This window comes from Setaria viridis, chromosome 9 (assembly GCF_005286985.2).
Source record: "Setaria viridis chromosome 9, Setaria_viridis_v4.0, whole genome shotgun sequence".
Taxonomy (NCBI): domain Eukaryota; kingdom Viridiplantae; phylum Streptophyta; class Magnoliopsida; order Poales; family Poaceae; genus Setaria; species Setaria viridis.
This window is the reverse complement of record NC_048271.2, coordinates 25,995,280-26,013,872: the sequence shown is the minus strand read 5'-3', so window position 1 is coordinate 26,013,872 and position 18,593 is coordinate 25,995,280. Positions and strand designations below refer to the sequence as shown.

General features: G+C 46.1%; 1 protein-coding gene across 1 annotated transcript; it reads left to right on the top strand.

Annotated features, from left to right (window-relative positions):
• Window positions 1–11,656: 11,656 nt before the first annotated feature.
• LOC117837199 (alpha-1,3-arabinosyltransferase XAT3) lies at window positions 11,657–18,180 on the top strand. The gene is made up of 3 exons (XM_034716788.2): window positions 11,657–11,914; window positions 12,618–12,689; window positions 16,794–18,180. Exons 1-3 carry the CDS (start codon window positions 11,797–11,799, stop codon window positions 17,981–17,983), a joined length of 1,380 nt encoding a protein of 459 aa, XP_034572679.1. The 5' UTR covers window positions 11,657–11,796; the 3' UTR covers window positions 17,984–18,180.
• The last annotated feature ends 413 nt before the right edge of the window (window positions 18,181–18,593 follow it).

Sequence of the window (18,593 nt, the reverse complement as noted above, 5' to 3'; positions counted from 1 at the left end):
CGTGCTTCCATCAGCGCAGCCTAAAGATGTTCAGCCTCATCCGCTACTCGATCATGCACGTTTCTCCAGTCAAGGAGTTGGCTACTCGCAGTTGCCTCCTTCCTCTTGAGTTCTGCAAAAATGACCAAGTTCAAACAACCGACTACAGTTGGACATACTCAGAACATGGAAAGTACTCACCTTGATACTTTTTATTCAAAGACTTGTAGCGGCTCTCCAGTTTCTGCTGCAAGACTTCGTGATCTGACTGCTCAACGGCAAAGGATTTCGCTCCATCTTCATGAACCCTCAAGGATTCCGTAAGCCGGGCACACTCCTGCTCCAATTGTTCGTTTCGCTCCTGAAGGGCCCGAGCATTCCTTTGCGTCCTGTCATAAAGATCCTGCAAAGCAAAGCAAACGATCAAGTCCCTTAGTTACTAAATCTGTTAGACAAGCGAAGAAACAGACCTGGAAGCTTCGAAAAACATCAACAGCTCTCTGAAACTCCGACTCAGACGGAAGCCCGAGTACTAGACCCTCAGTACTCTTCACATCGTGAGGAGCTGCACCCAAGGCGGTACCTAAAGATAATAACATTAGTCAACCCAATACTACGACTACAATACCAGGACCCCGGTTACATACCTGGAGCAGTTGGTTCTTTGGATTTCTCCACATCCACTACAGCCAGAGCTCCGCCAGTAGACGTCGAAAAAGATACAGTCCCAGAACCCAAAGCAGCTGAGGGGTCCTCCACTGAGTGGATCACTTCTTGGAGCATAGACATGGTAGCTCCAAGGTGACTAGCATCAACTCTGGATACTTCTTCGATAGACAAATCCTCCAAAGGAGCGGAAAGAGTAGTCGGGGGAAACGACTCTACTCCTGCCTCTACAGGAATAGTCTCCTCCGCATCCCTACATCAAAATATAAAGTCATCACACGGCTTCAAGAAAGCTCAAAGATACACACCAAGGATAAACAACTCAACGAGTTGATCGTGGCGGCAATCGCACACGCTTCTTCTCGGCAACAGGTGGTCGAGTACTTAGCGCCACGGGAGCAGCTGCTAGCGCTGTCTTCTCGCCAAGACCTGGAAAAAATAGGGTCAAGACTACAACAAACTCAGACTAACAAAAAATAGTCGGGAAGAAAGCTCACCACTAGCGATCACATTGGATAACAAAGAGCTAGTAGCAACTGCTAGTGATACTTCTTTCACAACGTCAGCCCTTCCGACAGGCAAACCCAGAACTGTCTGACTAGGGACTGGCGGCACATTAGCTGATGGAGCTTGGACTGTCAGCTCGGGGGCTACTCCAGCATCTGCTGGCGGCACCTCCTCTGGCACCTTCTCAATAGACACAACACCGATGCCCGGGACGGTCATGACTACTTCTTCGGAAGTAGCCTCATCACCACTAGGAGTCACATCGACATCCTTTTCAAAACAAAAGAAATCATCAAAGGACTACAGGGTAAACTTTACCAAGTCACCAATAAGTACACGAGTACATACCTTGGTACCCTGAGACTTCTCAGGAGTTGAAGTCCAGGCCGACTTAGCAGCAGATCTCTTGCGGACTACTCGGCGTTTCTTTACAGGAGGAGAGGGTTCGTCCTCTGACTCCTCAACAACAGATTCTTCTCCTTCTAACTGCGCCAGATAGCCAGCAAGGACCCGGGACTACAAAGACAAGTCGATATTCAAAACAATAGCTCAAAAAGTTCAAAAGGTACAAGTCAAGTAAAAGACCATACCACTTCTGGCTGATAGCAAGCATCATACTAACGAAGAGTTGAAGGAATAACTGGTACTCCTTGATAGTTCTTGAAGAACTTCGCTAGTAGCGCCTCCACATCATCGTCAGATATATCCTCAGCGGACATACGCGATGGATCATCAAATCCCGAGTACTCACTCCCCGCGTGAGCCCGTTTCTGAAGAGGCTGAACTCTTCTCTTGAGAAAAGTGGCCGCCACATTAACTCCAGTCAAGCCCAGTACTTTCAACTCGGCAATCTGGGTCAACAAGTAGTCGAGCTCTGGGGTATCTTCAGGCTCACTCACCCAGTTCTCTGCATGCTTGGGGACATGACCTGTGACTACCGGCAGGCGAGGCTCGTGGTTTCCAATGTAGAACCATCTCCTTTTCCACTCCCCATGCGAGTCAGTCAAATTGTAGTCAATATACGTGCCCAAGTTCCTGAGTTAGAACCCGGCACCTCCAAAGATCTCTGTCCTAGCGGCACTAGGTTGAGGCTTGCAACAAAACAGCTTCCTAAATAGCTCAAGGCTAGGAGGAACCCCCAGGTAGACCTTACACAAGTGTACAAAAATTAACATATGCAGCACACCATTGGGATTCAGATGAACAAGTTGAAGCTTATGGTACTTGAGGATACCTCTAAAGAAGTCAAAGGTGGGCACTGCCAACCCCCTCTCCACAAAGTGTGCAAGCATCACCGTCTCATTCGGATGTTTCTCGAACTGCCACGCATTCGCAAAAGTAGGGTGCCACTCGAGTACCTCCTTCGGCTGTAGAAGTTTGGCATCAACAAGCGCCTGAACAGCCACTTTCTTCATCACGGAGTTTTGCCATGTCACTCCAGGCGGCGGCGGCGCAGTCTGGTTCGTCGGCCCCACCTTCGGTGCTGGCAACACCAGTTCCTTCCCGTTTTTCAACTTCACCTTGCCCGCCGTTGGAGCCTTGCCCTGAGTCTTCTCGGGTTTCTTCCCCATCTTCTTGGTGCGCATAAGATGATCGCAGCCACAGCAAGAGCAAGATAACCTCAGATCTCTCTAAAAGAGCTGCAATGGCGGCGGTGGCGCTAGACAAATCGCGGCGGTGGAAAAGAGGAGCAGAAAGGCAAGAAGCAGATCTGTTACACTGGAGCGTAAACCGAACCGAAAGAGGGCCCTCCAGTTATATCTCCGCCACCTTCGGATTCCAAGCGTTAGTTACGCAACGGAAAGGTTTTAAACCTATTTAATGCCATAACATCCAACGGCTACTCCTATCAATGGGTTTTGACCACTTCAACGATAAAAATCGCCCAAGTGCTCGGAGGCTGCGGTACCGTACCCGATGGTCAGAATTTTCTTTTTCAGATTACCAAGAGTAAAATAGTCAAGAAGCAAGATTGACCCTAAGCCTGACTCTTCAACTCAACCTAAGGCTCGGGGGCTACTTTATATGTAGTGTGATTGTCATCGCACTACCATATAAAAGTCTTGGAATAAGAAGCAACTCAAAAGAACAAGAAGAGTACCTTCCAGCCACGTGATAGTACTCGAGCACTTTGGACACTGCAATCTCTACAAAGAACTACTCGGATAGTGCCCACAATACTCAAGACTGCGGCGCACGACTACAAAGTACTCGGGGGCTTGTCGGGCATGCACCCCAGGCCCACGAGTAGACCCTGAACAGCCCACTAAGGAATGTACTCGGACATGATCAAGACAAGGGGATAGGCGTATCCCACTCGGACTAGTCATGTATGTATATGGAAACTACTCGGGCTGTACCGAGTAGAACTCTGTAATTGTACTCGACTAGGACTCGGACATGTAACTCTGCCCTCCCGTGTATATAAGGGTGGGCAGGAACCCCCCTCAAATAGAACAACTCCAAGTGCATCTAAGATCAATACAAACAAACACACAGGATGTAGGGTATTACGCGATCTAGCGGCCTGAACCTATCTAAATTGTGTTCCTTGCGTCACTATTGACTCCTTGATTCTCGATGACCCTTACCGCATAAAAGACCACCTAGGGTACCCCTAGGCGGGTTGCCGGTCTAAAACACCGATAGAGAGTTGTTTTTGAATGAAGCCCTTAGAGAGTTGTTTTGCTTAAGGGCAGTTCATATGCTTAGCGTGCTTTACATGGGTTGCTTTAATCTTAGTCTTGACTAATAAACTATGCATAATAATGTGGGTTCCTAATGTTTTAGCAACATGGAACCTTAGGGCTTGAGCAAATGTTCGAATGATGGTTTATGGAAATAAGAAGAATGGATTTAAGGTTTCAGAGAAGTTTATGTCTTGCTCCAGTTAAGGACTGGTACGTGGAGCGACCACCCAGAAAATCCGTGCAACCACGAGACCTAATCGGGTTTGGGCTTGGCAAATTAATTAGAAGAAATCAGTAATTAGAAGAAATCAGGATTAATTAGGATAAATTAGGAGAAAGTAGTGTACCATACTCCCCCTCCCAAATTATATAGTCGTTTTGACTTTTCTAGGTTCATGTGTTTGTATCCATTTAAATATAGTGTATATATACATGTATACAAACACCTATGAACTTAAAAGAGTCAAAACGATTTATAATTTGAAACGGAGAGAGTAAATCGAATGTATATATCGTCTAGTGTGTGCTTCTTTTATAAAACGTAATTATATACCAGGTAAACGAGAGTTGCATACATGCCCATCGGGACCCCTAGCAGTATGCATGGAGAATTCATCGATCTATTGGTATATGGATGTTTGCGTCCCAGCAGTGAATTCTTGGTCATTTGACTTCAGAGGTCAGATCAATTTCCCTGCATGATCCGATCCATTCCTTGCGTGATTCCTGCTGACTTCCACCAAATAGTGTGTTCTTGATTAGCATGCTAGTGTATTTTTTTATAGATTGGATCATGGTATCTATCTTGAGAACTGCGGTCCACAGAAATAGGTTTTGATGCTAAACTATTTTTTATCCTAAACGTGAATAGCTTCTCGTCTAGCTGTAAGTTACAACTAGCTTAGTTATGACTATTCACGTTCTATGGATCAAAACTTATGGTGGAACTGTCCTCCCCGGAGTGAAAAAAATTTCGATAAAAAAAGTTTTATTAATTTAAGATAGTCACATCTCGATACAGATAGTCAGATATGTTGAAACACTTGTAACATACTGTCTTATAAAAGAAACAAAGAGAAACCTTTGCAGGATGACACGCATATTGATCGAATTCGAATCGTGCATGATAATCCTATCAATATGGCATGCATGTACAAACCCATTGGTAAAAAAGTTCTCGAGAAACGAAGATATGAAATCTTTCTTGACTGAAACCGCGTCGCGGTGAAAGCCAAATAATTAGCCACGTCATCATGATGTTACCTAGCGAACAATATCCTCTTCCCTTTTTTTCAGGTGCCGCTTCCATATATTGTTTGGAATTCTATAGACTACTATGAAATCTGGACACTTCGGAGAAGAGGTCCTAAACTTGATATTCCTTTTCTTTTCCACTCCCAGCCCCACATGAGGACCTTATCTTTATATTTAGGGTCTCTTTGGCAGAGCTCCACGCAGCTCCAGATCTAAAAAAACAGTAGCTCCACTACAGAGCAGCTCCAACGGGGATTTATGTTCTCACCGTGGAGCTGAGCAAAAGTGTTTGGCTGAGACAACAGCTCCAAATCCAGAAACAGAGTTTTTGGTTGGATTGTCCACTAATACCCTTGGTATTTTCCATTTTTTCTTCTCATTTTTTTCTGAAAAAAGGAAAATGGCCGGAGGAAGAACATACATGTCTCCAACTACTACGAGATGAAACTGTCATTTTCCAGATTCATTAGCAAAAGTTAAAATAAGGAAAAAAATGTCATTTTCCAGAGGAATTGCAAGCAACGCAATCACGTATTGACGTGTTTTTTATATATACGTATGCATCTAGTTTCATTCGTCTACACTGACAGGTAGTTAGGTATTACACGACGACTTTGATATGCTAATTCAGCTGAATTTTATCCCGTTTTTCAAGGTTGTGTAGTTTTACAACTTTGATATGCCCAGTCATTTTCCCCAGCAGTTGATTAATTGTTCATACATAAATAATTGTCCATACCTTGAAAATAAATTTGATAATTCACTACTTCATTACATTCTACCTCCAAGCAAGAGCAAGATTGGTGGCCAGCTCATCGCGAAAAATATCCATTGTAGTGACACTGCCTTCTGAAGTGGATCCATCCGATGGAACTACAAATCGATTGTACCGTTGCGGTATTGTAAGGACAAAATTAGGATCACGATCAAACCGAACAAAGTCTGAATCCTCACTATTATGCTCACGAATGAAATTGTGAAGGACCATACAAGCAATAACTACCATTTTTGTTTCCACATCGGGTAGTTCGGCATTTTGTATAAAATTTGCCACTTCATTTTCAATACGCCAAAAGATCGCTCAATCATATTTTGAATAGAAGAATGGATGCGATTGAATTTTTCCTTTGGGGTTTTTGGTTCCATACCTCTGTGCCACTCAGGCATATGATCCCTCTCACCCTTATATGGAGCTAGATAACCTGGATGATTGGGATACCCTGCATCGACAACGTAGTATTTACCTACAAATGATGACAAAAAATAAATTTATTTGTAGTCACGTATAATGGTAAAGTAACTATTCCAATAAATTTTACCTTGCGGTGGATGTGGAAAGAATTTCTTATCCACACTCAATGCATTGTATAACACACTTGTGTCATGCATAGCTCCTAGTTGGCCCGTTGACACATATGTGAATCGCATATCGAAATCACAGACTGCTAAAACATTTTGGGTGGCTATCCCTGTCTTCCCGATATACCTCACTTGATCATCCGGTGGAAGGGAAACACGAATATGGGTGCCATCAAGTGCTCCAATGCAATCTTTGAAATGTGGATATGCTCGCTTATCATCCCTTATTCTCCTATGAACATTATGAAAATTTGGATCTTTTGGCCTAATGAAATCCTTTGCCATGGCCATCAAACAGTTCAGAACATTCTCAAATTTTCGACTAATAGTTTCACCAGAGTGCTTGAATCGATTTTGACATTTTCTATTAGACTCATTTCCCGCACAGATAAATAAGAAAATTCCTAGTCTCTCTTCGGTAGACATGTGCAATGATGGTTGTAGCCCATACCTCTGTACCAATAAGCCATGAAGATCAAAGAAGATTTCTGTGCTCATACGCAACTGGCTGTGGCATTTGCCTGGAGTGTGCAAAGTCTCCCAAATAAAACCCATTCCACTGGTGGTAGATGTCCTTGTAGGGTTTTTAATAAGGAACATATCAACATATATTTGAGCAAGCATAGCACCTCCTAGGATAGTTTTGAAAAATTCCTCATTCTCATCACTAGAATCATCACTAGACAACTGCAAGAATAAAAATAACATGTCCAAATAACAACGTAAGATGAATAAAAAATAACAAATTGACCATCACAAATTATCCACACAAGATAGATGAATAAAAAATGACAACAAATTGAGCATCACAAATTTGTCCATATGACATAGATGAATAAAAATGACATGTCTAAAAAAAAGATAGCAAATCACTCGACCATCACTTTGCAAACATCATATCGTACTTCCTATTAAGCCAACTAAACCTAGCCTCATTGGTGGGAATAGTCATGAACATTTCCCTTTGCTCTTTCTTGACAAAAAGCTCAGTTGCCACAAAATGCTCATCACTGCCACACGCAGCCCCACATGCGGCAACATGGTCCATTACTTGTTCAATAGTGATCCCAGCTTGCCTGCTTGCCACAAAAGAGGAAGCATTATCTGATATCTTGGAGATTTGTTCTTGTATAACTAATGCTGTGCTTGCCTTATGTTTCTTGTTAGGTTTATCAAGGATCACATGGACTTTTTTCTTAGCATTGGCAACGGAAGGAGAAACCTCCTGGACCTCATCGCCATTGTCTAAATCATTGTTACCACCCATCTCTAACCCATCCTCGGCATCATTGAAGTTGGAACTCATAGGATTGGGTGCTTCTTGGCTTGGGGGTATGATGAGGTTGGAACTCATAGGATTCCAATGATCTTGCTCTTCATTAATGATGTTTCCAAACATCACCTTCAACTCATCTTCATTTTGGAGAGGCCTATTCTTAAATTTCCCCATGCCAGGAATGTCCTAAAAGTGTTTGACAAAGGTATTAAATTGAAATTATACAAGACTAATATAATCTATATATGAACAAAATACCATGCGAGAAGTGCTCACTTTTTTTGTTTTTTTCCACCACTTGGCGTCCATATTGATAGTTCCCTTCTCCCAGTTCCAACCAGTACCAATTTGCTTTCTCATTAATTTGTTCCATGCAGACAAATCACCCCTCAACTTATCCCACTTGTTCTTAAGTTGACTTTTTTTCAACATGATACCGGTACTCTGAAAAAACCTTTCTTTCACCTCGAAATATCCCACATTATTCAAATGAGTGTTTGGTCGATTTCCTTTTCTAACTTGTTCTGCAAACAACTTGCAAACAATGGTGGTACAGCCATCATTCCAATCCATATGATCACCCTATTAATGATTTCTCCAAAATATTGTTCAAATTCCAACTCTATTATACAACAGCTCCACTACAATGGAAGAAAAATATACCTCATCATCCCTTGCCCTTTTATTAGCTGATGCAGCACGCCTCCTAGCTTGCGCAACCGGCGTAGAAGATGCCTGCGACGCCATCAGGAACTCATCGCCGATCACCGCGTCCTACATGCCATTTGCCAATAATCCAATTAGTATAGCCTATCAGAAGATGCTGTCACAATACTAACAGAGTTAAGATTTATGATCTTTTATAATCTTGAAGTCCTGAACAATGAATGAATTAGCTCAGATTTGATAGCTGTCAACTAGGCGAGTAATTCTGTAAACTGATTTGCCACTTGCTTGCGTTGGACAGTTTCATCTATATTATATCTGTTAGCTGTAAGTTTCAATAGCCTCACGATCAGAAATAAAATCTTCCTTTCACCACTAAATACCAAAGAATAAACATGAACTCATTTTGCATAAAAGTGGTATCTATTCCAATTATATAGTCTGTGCAATGCTAGATAGAACAAATGAAATCAAACTATGCTCCACAGCCTGCATTCGTCAGTATTCATTTCCGAGATGAGTTTGCTTAATGCCCTTTTACCAGCAAGGTAGCAAATGTGCACTTGGTGTTAAATGCTAGTTTCCCCCAACACATGGTATTTTTCTGTTGCATCAGACTATGGGCGAGTTACAATTGCCAGGCAGAACAAGATGGCCCTCGACTCCAACTTCGAAGTCTAGGGCCACCTTGTTTACTCATAAGCAACGATAAGATTTATTTTCTGCCCTAAAAAAATGATAAGATTTATTTTCAGTAGAACAATGGCCACGCAATTTCAGTTCTAATTACGAATGATGAAAAATTGCCAATTGTGAGCAACTAAAAAGTCAGTTTGTATTAATATGTCAGAAAGGTTGCACACCATATTCTATACGGGGAGCTGGAGCAAGAGTGAACCAGTATAACATTCATCGATGGTACAATGTGGTGAACCAGTATAACAAATACAATGCATATAACGTTCGGTCATTTTTCCCTCGGGTGCAAATGCAATTATCGCTATCATGCTGAACAGCTTGCCTTCAGGTTGCGTTCAGCACGAATTAGCTAGTCTCCGCAATGTGAGCAAATGAAATGAAACTAAGCTCCCAACACCAAATGACGTTATGATCTGCAACTCAGATCTCCACATAATTATTATAACATGATAATCATGAAGCCAGGGGTAACCCAGAATGGTTTGCAAGGGGGCAATTCAATGGAACCCATTTCATGCAACTGTCTTTCACGAGTTGATTAACAATATCAGAGACAATATCAGTTGAGGCATTACTCACCAAGCCATCCGCGGCTACACTACCACTGCCGGCCGCGCCGCCCAGGTCAGCCACGGCCCGGCTTGCGCCGCCCAGGCCAGCCGCGGCCAGGCTTGCGCCGTCGGTCGGGCCGCCCAGGTCAGGCGCGGCCATGCTCCCGCCACCGCCCATGGCCGGAGATCCAGTGATGCCGTCGGGATGGGGAAGTCCAACCCTAGGGGCCGGATTGGAAGACGAAGGGGGCGGAGGAGGTGGAGGAGGTGCTGATCTCCTCATTCCCGGCGGCAGTCCGGCCACCGACGGTGACGAAGGCGCTGGAGGTGGCGGCCGGCGTTGGACGCAGTGGCATGCGCTGGAAGAAGAAAGGTCGCGGGAGGAAAAAAGAAAGCAGCGTCGGAGGAAAAAAGAGAGGCGGCGCGGAGAAAAGAATACGCGAACCGGTACGAGGATGTGTAATCGATGGTATTGGTGGGTAATTTCCACCAACTCCATGAGGGGTTACAAAACCAGCGTTTTGAGAGCACCCCACCTGGGGTGCTCCGTGAATTTGGTGGATCTGGGAGCTGGATCCAGTTTTTTTGCGGATCTGGATTTCACGGAGCTGCACCGTTTGGCTGGGAAAAATGGGAGCGGAGCTGTTTTTAAAGATCTGGAGCTGCGTGGAGCTCTACCAAACAAGTCCTTATAATGCCGAAGCCTCCCAGTGACTCCGTTTTACCTCGCTTCCTCTCGATCGTCCAAAACGCCGCGTTATTGTTCAGTTGGACAATCAAATGGTCGATAATATAGTTGGAAAAGGGAATGGTCTCTCCAATGATACTGTGTGTAATACCTTTAAGACAACTTTTTTTTAAGGAGGCTGCTACAGAGAGAGCGGTCTCCAAATAGTTTTCCACCGAGAACCCCCCATCTCCTTATATGTTCGCTGCTTCCTCGAGAAAAACATGTCGTCTTCTTCTCCCACCTCGTTCTTATCTTCCTGTGACCTACGACGGCGCTTCCCGCCCGTCCCGCCCCCACTGCTCCACCAGCTTTCCCCCTTGCCGATGTAGCCTTTGATGCGGGGTGCCTCACCCTGCTCTCTCCTACCCTTCCCCTGCCTTCCCCACTAGCCCGCCCAGCTCCGGCAGCGCCGCCACATCCACAGCCACCTCCCACAACCTTCGCCAAAGCTAATCGCTACCGCTACAAGCCCAAAGCCACCCCCCACGCCCGCCCACCCGCCAGCAACCCTTCCCAACTGGCCTCCTCCACCACCCCCCGCTTAGCTCTGGCGGCGGCACAACCACCACAACCACCACCCACAACCTCCGCCACAGCTAATCACTACATCTACAAAGCCCAGAGCTCCCTCGCCACCAACCCTTCCTAACTGGCCTCCTCTACCACCCGGTTGGCAGTGCCATCACCACCAACTTCGCCGCCCCAACACCCGCGACAGCTGTTGGGCTTGCCACCGTTGTCGGCATGACCATCCCTCTTAAACCTCCGGCCATTGTACCCCCACCCCCGAAGAACTTAGAAACCCCGAATCCCTTCACCACGCCCCCACGGCCTCTACCATTGAGAACTCTCTCGATTTAGATCGCAGAAGAAGATGTGTTGGGATTACTTCCTTCAACGCTTTGTTACTTCTCTCTCTTTCCCTTTTTGTATTCCAACTCGTCCATATTACTTCCATGTCTTCTCCAAATCGAGAGAGGGTCCTCCGGCTAAGCTTAAATTGAGAACTCTCTCGATTTAGATTTTGTGTTTATTTAAATAACCTATTACATAATCTGCGTCGATCATCTATCCGAACGCCGCGCATTATTCTAGTACGATATGCAAATCAATCCTCACGTCTTGAAATAAACAATGTCGCAGAAATTTTATAACGATTGGCTCTTCCTTCTGAACTCTGATTCCATTAGCCTGCACGTGCATGGCTTTAATGCTGCGTGCAAGTCAACCCATGGACTTGTTGGCAAATCGAAGCGCAAACGTGATTGAAGATGGACAGCAAGTTCAAATAAATAGCACACATCACTGACACACACACAGTAGCTGCTAACTAGCTGGGTAGCAGCTTGGCTACGAGCAGTGCTTACTGGCTAGGGTTCAATTGAGAGGATCTGAGAGGTCTGGTTCGAGCTTGTGGAGATGAGGGGAAGGCACAAGAGCAAGAAGCATGGGAGCAGCACCGTGGCGCTGTGGCTCCTGCTGCCTCTTCTCGTATTGATCGTGCTCAAGACCAATCTCCTCCCGCAGGTTGCACGCTGTAAGTCGCTTTTTCATGATGTTGGAGAAGAAAGATTGCTTCTTTCTCTTTTTTTTTTTGAAGGAACAAAGATTGCTTCTTTCTTCATCAGCTTTTGCTTCCTCGTTTACTAGTTATAATCAGAGCCATCGTCTTCCCTCTTGACATTTTGCTTTTTGTATATGAGTGTCGATCATCTGTAACAGGCACTTTGCTCCATCATTCTTTTTCTCTGAAATTAAATAGATTTTAAATACTAATATGACCAAACTCTTGGTAGATAATGAACATAAATTTCCCGTTATGACCTGCATCTGAAGATGAACACGGGAGATGATTAATTTTCCATATATCACTTCCATTAAAATACACATACAGAGACGATTAGACCGTCTCCTTTTTCATGTAGGGAACCAGATTAACCAAAATATTATCTGAAATGGTCACAAGGTTTCACCCTCGATGAGCTTAGTTTCTGTACTGAACCTTTTTGTAATCGAATATACATCTTGTTGTCAAAACTAAAGTTTCACCTCTCCATTCATGTTCTGGACGGAACAGGATGGCAGCAATGCCACACAACGTAGTGAAGGTAGAAGATGTAGAATGGCAAAGATATGCCAAGAAACTTAACAACTGTAAATTACATCAGTGATGCTTCAGTTCTCTTCCTCGATTTGTATTAACAAGAGTTTACTCCATGTGGCCTCTCATTCAAATTCAGATTCCATTGTCGGCTCACCACCTTCTTCTGCATCAAGAGACGAGACGACTGGCGGCGGCGACGCGACGAAAGGTAATTAACTATACAGTTTCGCAGAACCAAGGTTTGCATATTCGAGAGTGACTTATTACTGACCAGTGCATTCACGTGCTACTTGCACACTACCATATAGAGGAACCAGCCATGACGAGCTATCACTGATGGTTCAATAGATGCAAATATTGCTTGATTTATTAGAAGGAAAAGAACCATCAACTATAGGCAATTAAAAGATTGGAGCCAGCTAATCAGTTCTATTAGATTACAGAAATGTGATGTCTCCGATGCATCCCATGTGATAGCGGATGAATTCACGCAAAAAAAAAAATAGATGTATTCAACTGAGGGTTTAGGATTACACATATAGCCCAGGATCAAGGCAATCTCATCCACCATGACTTATAGAAACAGAATCAGGGGACATTGCCGATGGGGCATACGCATGAGTTATACGGGAAGCCGGCTGGGCAAGAGCCTTGGCGTGCAAGCCTAGGGAGACAAAGACGGAGGTTGATAACATCTGGATTGGAACTCTATAAACACCGAACTAGGAAGTCATTTGGTGAAGATATCAACAAATTGAGACGTCGTCGGGATATGAAGAATCGTGAACATCTCCAGTGGCAACCCGCTCACGCACAAAGCTAAGTGTAGATCAATCTTGACATTTCGTGCGCTAATGCTGAACCAGGTTGGTGGACAAGTAAACGGTGCTGACATTGTCACGATAGACAAGGGTGGAGCACAGTAGGGGACAATGGAGCTCTTGGAGCAGTTGTCGCAGCCAGCTCACATCAGCAACCCCATTGGTGACAGCTATGTATTCAGCCTCTACATTGGAGCGGGACACAGTGGTTTGTTGCTTAGAGGACCATGAAACCAGGTTGGAGCCAAGGAAAACAGCAAAGCCAGAGGTAGACCTGTGCGTCCAGACAACCAGCCCAGTTAGCATCAGTATACACAACAAGCTCAGACGGTGACGACGCCTGAAGAAGAAGTCCATGGTCCAAAGTGCCATGGAGGTAGCATAGGATCCGTTTCACAACCGAGAGGTGAGGATCGTGTGGACCATGCATGTGACGGCACACCTGCTATAAATGTGAGATTTCCGGCTGAGTAAACGTATGTGAGAAACTGCAGTGCTCCGACAAGGCTACTAGAGTAGCATTGCTGATAGGGTTACCTATCGCGGCTGAGAGCTTGGCATACAGACCACCAAGGCAACGCTGAACAGCCACACCCGAAAAATGATGCAGCTCTCTGAGATCCTTCATGGAGAATTCCTGCTGGAGGGCAGTGATAGTGTGACGAAGGAGATCAGGACTAGGAACTGTCAACACTATGTCGTCCACCTAGAGGAGCAGGTAGACTGTGTTAGCGGCGGTGGATGAACAACAAGTGTCTGACTTAGCTTCAACAAATCCAAGCACGAGCAAGTGAGACGCGAAGTGGTTGGACTATGCGTGAGGGGCCTGCTTCAAGCCATAAAGCGACTTGTTGAGCTTGCAAACATGATTCGAAACAGTGGGGTCGACGAAGCCAGTCGGTTGGGAACAATAGACTGTCTTAGGCAGGGTGCCATGCAGAAAGGCATTCTTCACATTGAGATAATGGATGGGCCAATTCTGCGAGAGTGCCCGGGATAGAACAGTGCAAACTATGGCAAGCTTCACAACCGTGAACGTCTCATCGTAATCCACACCTGGGTGCTGGGAGAAATCGTGTAGAACCCAGTGAGCCTTGTACCGATCAAGGGAGCCATCTGCATGGAACTTATGATGAAAAATCCACTTGCCGGTGACAATGTTGGCACCTGGCAAACGAGGCACAAGGTTCCAAGTGTCATTGGAGAGCAGGACCGCATCTTCTGCCTCCATAGCACTACACCAATTGGGATTGGCGAGAGCGCTACGGTAGGTCTTTGGATTCGGCAAGAGTGTCAACGTGTGGAAGGCTGTTGGCAGGTAGAATCCAAGCTTACATGTGGCCATGGAGTGCTGATTGACAACTGGTTGGATGGCCACTGCCCCACAAGGAAGATGCGAGGTACCGACAGGTCATGTGACAGCCAGCCGCACAGGACCGTGAATTGGCCGCGACCGGCAGGCATAGGTGCACGCCATCGAAAAGACCAACAAAGATGGCACCAGGATTGCAGGGCGGGGGCAGTAGAACTAGTGCAGGTTGTCGGGTAAGTGCCGTGGCCGTGCATGGCGGGGCACGGGCACCAGTCCTGGGGCCACGCATGGCGCAGGCATCGGACTTGCGACCACGTGGGGCACGGGAGCAGGCGAGGATGTTGCAGCCGTGCATGTCGTGGGCATAGGTTTTGATCCAGGAGGCGTGGATCGAGGGGCCACGCATAGTGCGGCGCACCGTGGCCGCGCGTGGCACATGTAGTGGCATTGGAACCAAAGCGGTGCCCTGTGGGGACAGCAGGGCGTGCGGCGAAGCACCGTGAGGTCATAGGCAGACTTGTAGGGGGAGCTAGAGGACCAATAGGCGGAACCAATGCCTCATACTCAGGGGGAGAGATCAGATCACTTTGGACACCCGCAGCTTGGGCATAAAGATTAGTAACGACGGTGTCTTCATAGGTGTTGGCGTCGTGGTGACCATGGTCTCCATCGTCGTCCTCCTTCATTGGAGGATTGGCCCGTGAATGTGCCAATTCGGCCTCGCGCACGTGATCAGCGGCAAGGCGGCGCTCGCACTCAAGGGCGTTGAGGGTGGCACACACGCGATCTTGTGCGGCGGAGGCAGCCTTTGCGGCAGCTTTGACGGCGAGCGAGGGCCTCGCACTCCATTCCTTGTTCGGCCACGTGCTGCTTGGCATCGATGGCGGCGCGCTCACGCTGCTCCATGGAGGTGGCGGGGGATTGAGGTAGCAGCACCATGGGATTGCGGCAAGCGACGGTGGCGCATGCGCTTAGGGTTTAGCAGAAGCTAGAGGTCAAGGATTGTGATGGTCTCTTGATACCATGACAGCGGAAGAATTCGTGCAAAAACTAGATGTATTCAACTGAGGGTTCAAGATTACGTCCAGGATCAAGGCAATGTCATCCATCCTGGCTTATAGAACTAGAATCAGGGGAGATTGCCGAACGGGCACACACGTGAGTTAGGGCAGCTGGCAATGCGAGGGATTGGGATAGCCATCCCGATACCTACTCTGTTGAGCATACTTTTCCAGCAGATTTATCAAATTTTAGCTTAGAGAGTGGGATAGCCATTCCCTCGGAGATGCTCCAAGCGTAGAGAGAGAAAGACGAAGCTTGCTAACACCATGAAGTATATCAAACTCTGTAACTGTATAAAACGTAGCGGCTATATTAATTAAAAAAATCATTTGTGACTCAGATGCACGAAATTTGAATATTGTGATAGTCATGTCAGTGTTGTTTGAACTAGGTTCGTGGAATAGTATTTTTATTTTGTGCCGCACAAGTTGACCGGTAGAACGAAATATTCTAGGCTCTAGCTACACTTGGTGGTCAGGCGGCCGAAGCGCACGCTTAACTTCAAGCAGACCAGTACAATAGTGTGCTGAACTATTTCTCTGCAGAGTGCAAATCAATATCTCCAAATAATTACAGCATGATTAGTACTCTATTTTGAAGCAGGTATTATTATTGTGTTTATTTTTACAGTAGATTACTGCATGTACATTTTTATTGAAATCCATTTAATTTGCTGCAAATTATAACCAACAAAACCAAATCGCCGCCACGAGCAGGGAAAAAGATAGTTCTGTGAGAAATTCAGGTAGAAGGACATTTTCGTACTGAATACTACTATACGTCGTCCCATCTTAGCTCTATGAACGATGTTTATTACATTGATTCTCGCACCTTAGAAGAGGGGCTTTTTATGAGTTGTAACCAATAAGTGAGAACAATTGCATAAGAAATGTAACAACTACTCCCTCTGTCCCAAATTACAATTCGTTTTGATTTTTTTAAAGTACATATATGTTGCTACGTATCTAGATATAACATATATCTAGGTGTATAGCAAAAACTATGTATCTAAAAAATCAAAACGAATAGTAATTTGGGACGGAGGGAGTAACAACTAACAAAAAATATTCAAAGTATTTCCTAGTCACTAATCTATCATTATGTCATATATACGCAGATGTGGCAGCACCAATACTAGGCAGCATAAGCTGCAACTTCAGCAATCACCAATCCGACACCTGCACCATGGAAGGTGACTTGCGCATCCACGGCAAATCTGCCACCGTCTACGTCGTCTCGGTGTCCACCTACCGGCCCGAGAACTCGACGATCAAGCTCCGGCCGTACGCGAGAAAGTGGGAGGATCAGGTCATGCAGCTGGTCCGGGAGGTCACCGTGCGATCCAGCCCTCCAGGCGCCGACGACGACGTCATCCCACCGGAGTGCTCGGTTCGGCACGATGTGCCCGCGGTGGTTTTCTCCACCGGCGGATACAACCGAAACTTCTTCCACGTCATGACCGACGTGATCATCCCACTCTACCTCACGGTCCGTGAGTACAACGGCCGCGTGCAGCTGCTCGCCACCGACTACGAACCCAATTGGATCGCCAAGTACAAGGCCATCCTCGTCGCGCTATCCGCGTACCCTGTCATAGACATGGACTCCGAAGACACCGTGCGGTGCTTCCCGTCGGCTCATGTTGGGCTGGAGAGCCACAAGGAGCTCAGTATCGTCCCGGGTCTCTCCCGCAATGGCTACACCATGGCGAGCTTCCGGGACTTCATCCGATCCGCCTACTCTCTGCAGCGGCCACGCGTGGCGCCGGTGAGCAGGAGCTCCGGACGGAAGCCCCGGCTCGTCCTGATCCTGCGCCGCAACTCCAGGCAGCTGAAGAACGAAGCTGATGCCATCGCCGCCGCGACCGAGCTGGGCTTCGAGGTGGTCGCCGCGGGGCCTGACGACGTCAGCGACCTGGAACGGTTCTCCGGGCTGGCCAACTCCTGCGACGTGCTCATGGGCGTGCACGGCGCCGGGCTGGCCAACATGCTGTTCCTGCCCGACAACGCCACGGTGGTCCAGATCATCCCGTGGGGCGAGCTCAAGTGGCCGTGCCGGCATTCGTTCGGTGATCCGGTGGCACCCATGGGCCTCCGGTACCTCGAGTACGAGGTGACGGCGGACGAGACGACGCTGAACGAGACCTACCCCAGGGACCACGCCGTGTTTACGGACCCGGTCTCCGTACACCGCCAGGGGTTTGACAAGGTGTGGAACATCTTCATCAACGGCCAGCACGTCATCCTAGACATCAAACGGTTCAGAGGGTTCATGGAGCAACTGTACCAAACCATCACGACGGAGTAGAGTAGGCATCATCAGGTGGCGGCTCATCCGCGGGATGGATCAATGGAATGTGTAATTCTGCTCTTAGTTTTGCTGTTTGTTTTTCACCTCCTAGCAGGGTTAACTGTTAACTTGAATAGTTGTGGGAGTGTTGGGAATTATTTAGAGTTGTAACAGGACAGCGAACACAAGTTCTTTAAAATTAATCATCAGGAGAAGCGTGGTACGGAAAGGGAAGAAACAAAGTACTCCCTCCATCCCAAATTATAAATTATAAGTCATTCCAAGAATCTTGGAGAGTTAAAGCATCTCAAGTTTGACCAAAATTATAGAGAAAATTATAAAGATTTATGACATCAAATAGATATACTATAAAAATATAATTGATGAAGAATCTAATGATACTTAGATGACATCATAAATGTTATTATATTATCATATAAATTTCATCAAACTTGAGATACTTTTGACTCTCCAAGATTTTTGGAATGACTTACAATTTGGGATGGATGAGTAATAAACACGTGAATTCAGATTTATCAGCTGAATCAACTATGCTTACGAAGGTTTGTCACAAAACTGCTCCTATATAACAACGTTTTAACATGGCGGGGATAAAGCAGCAAAGAAA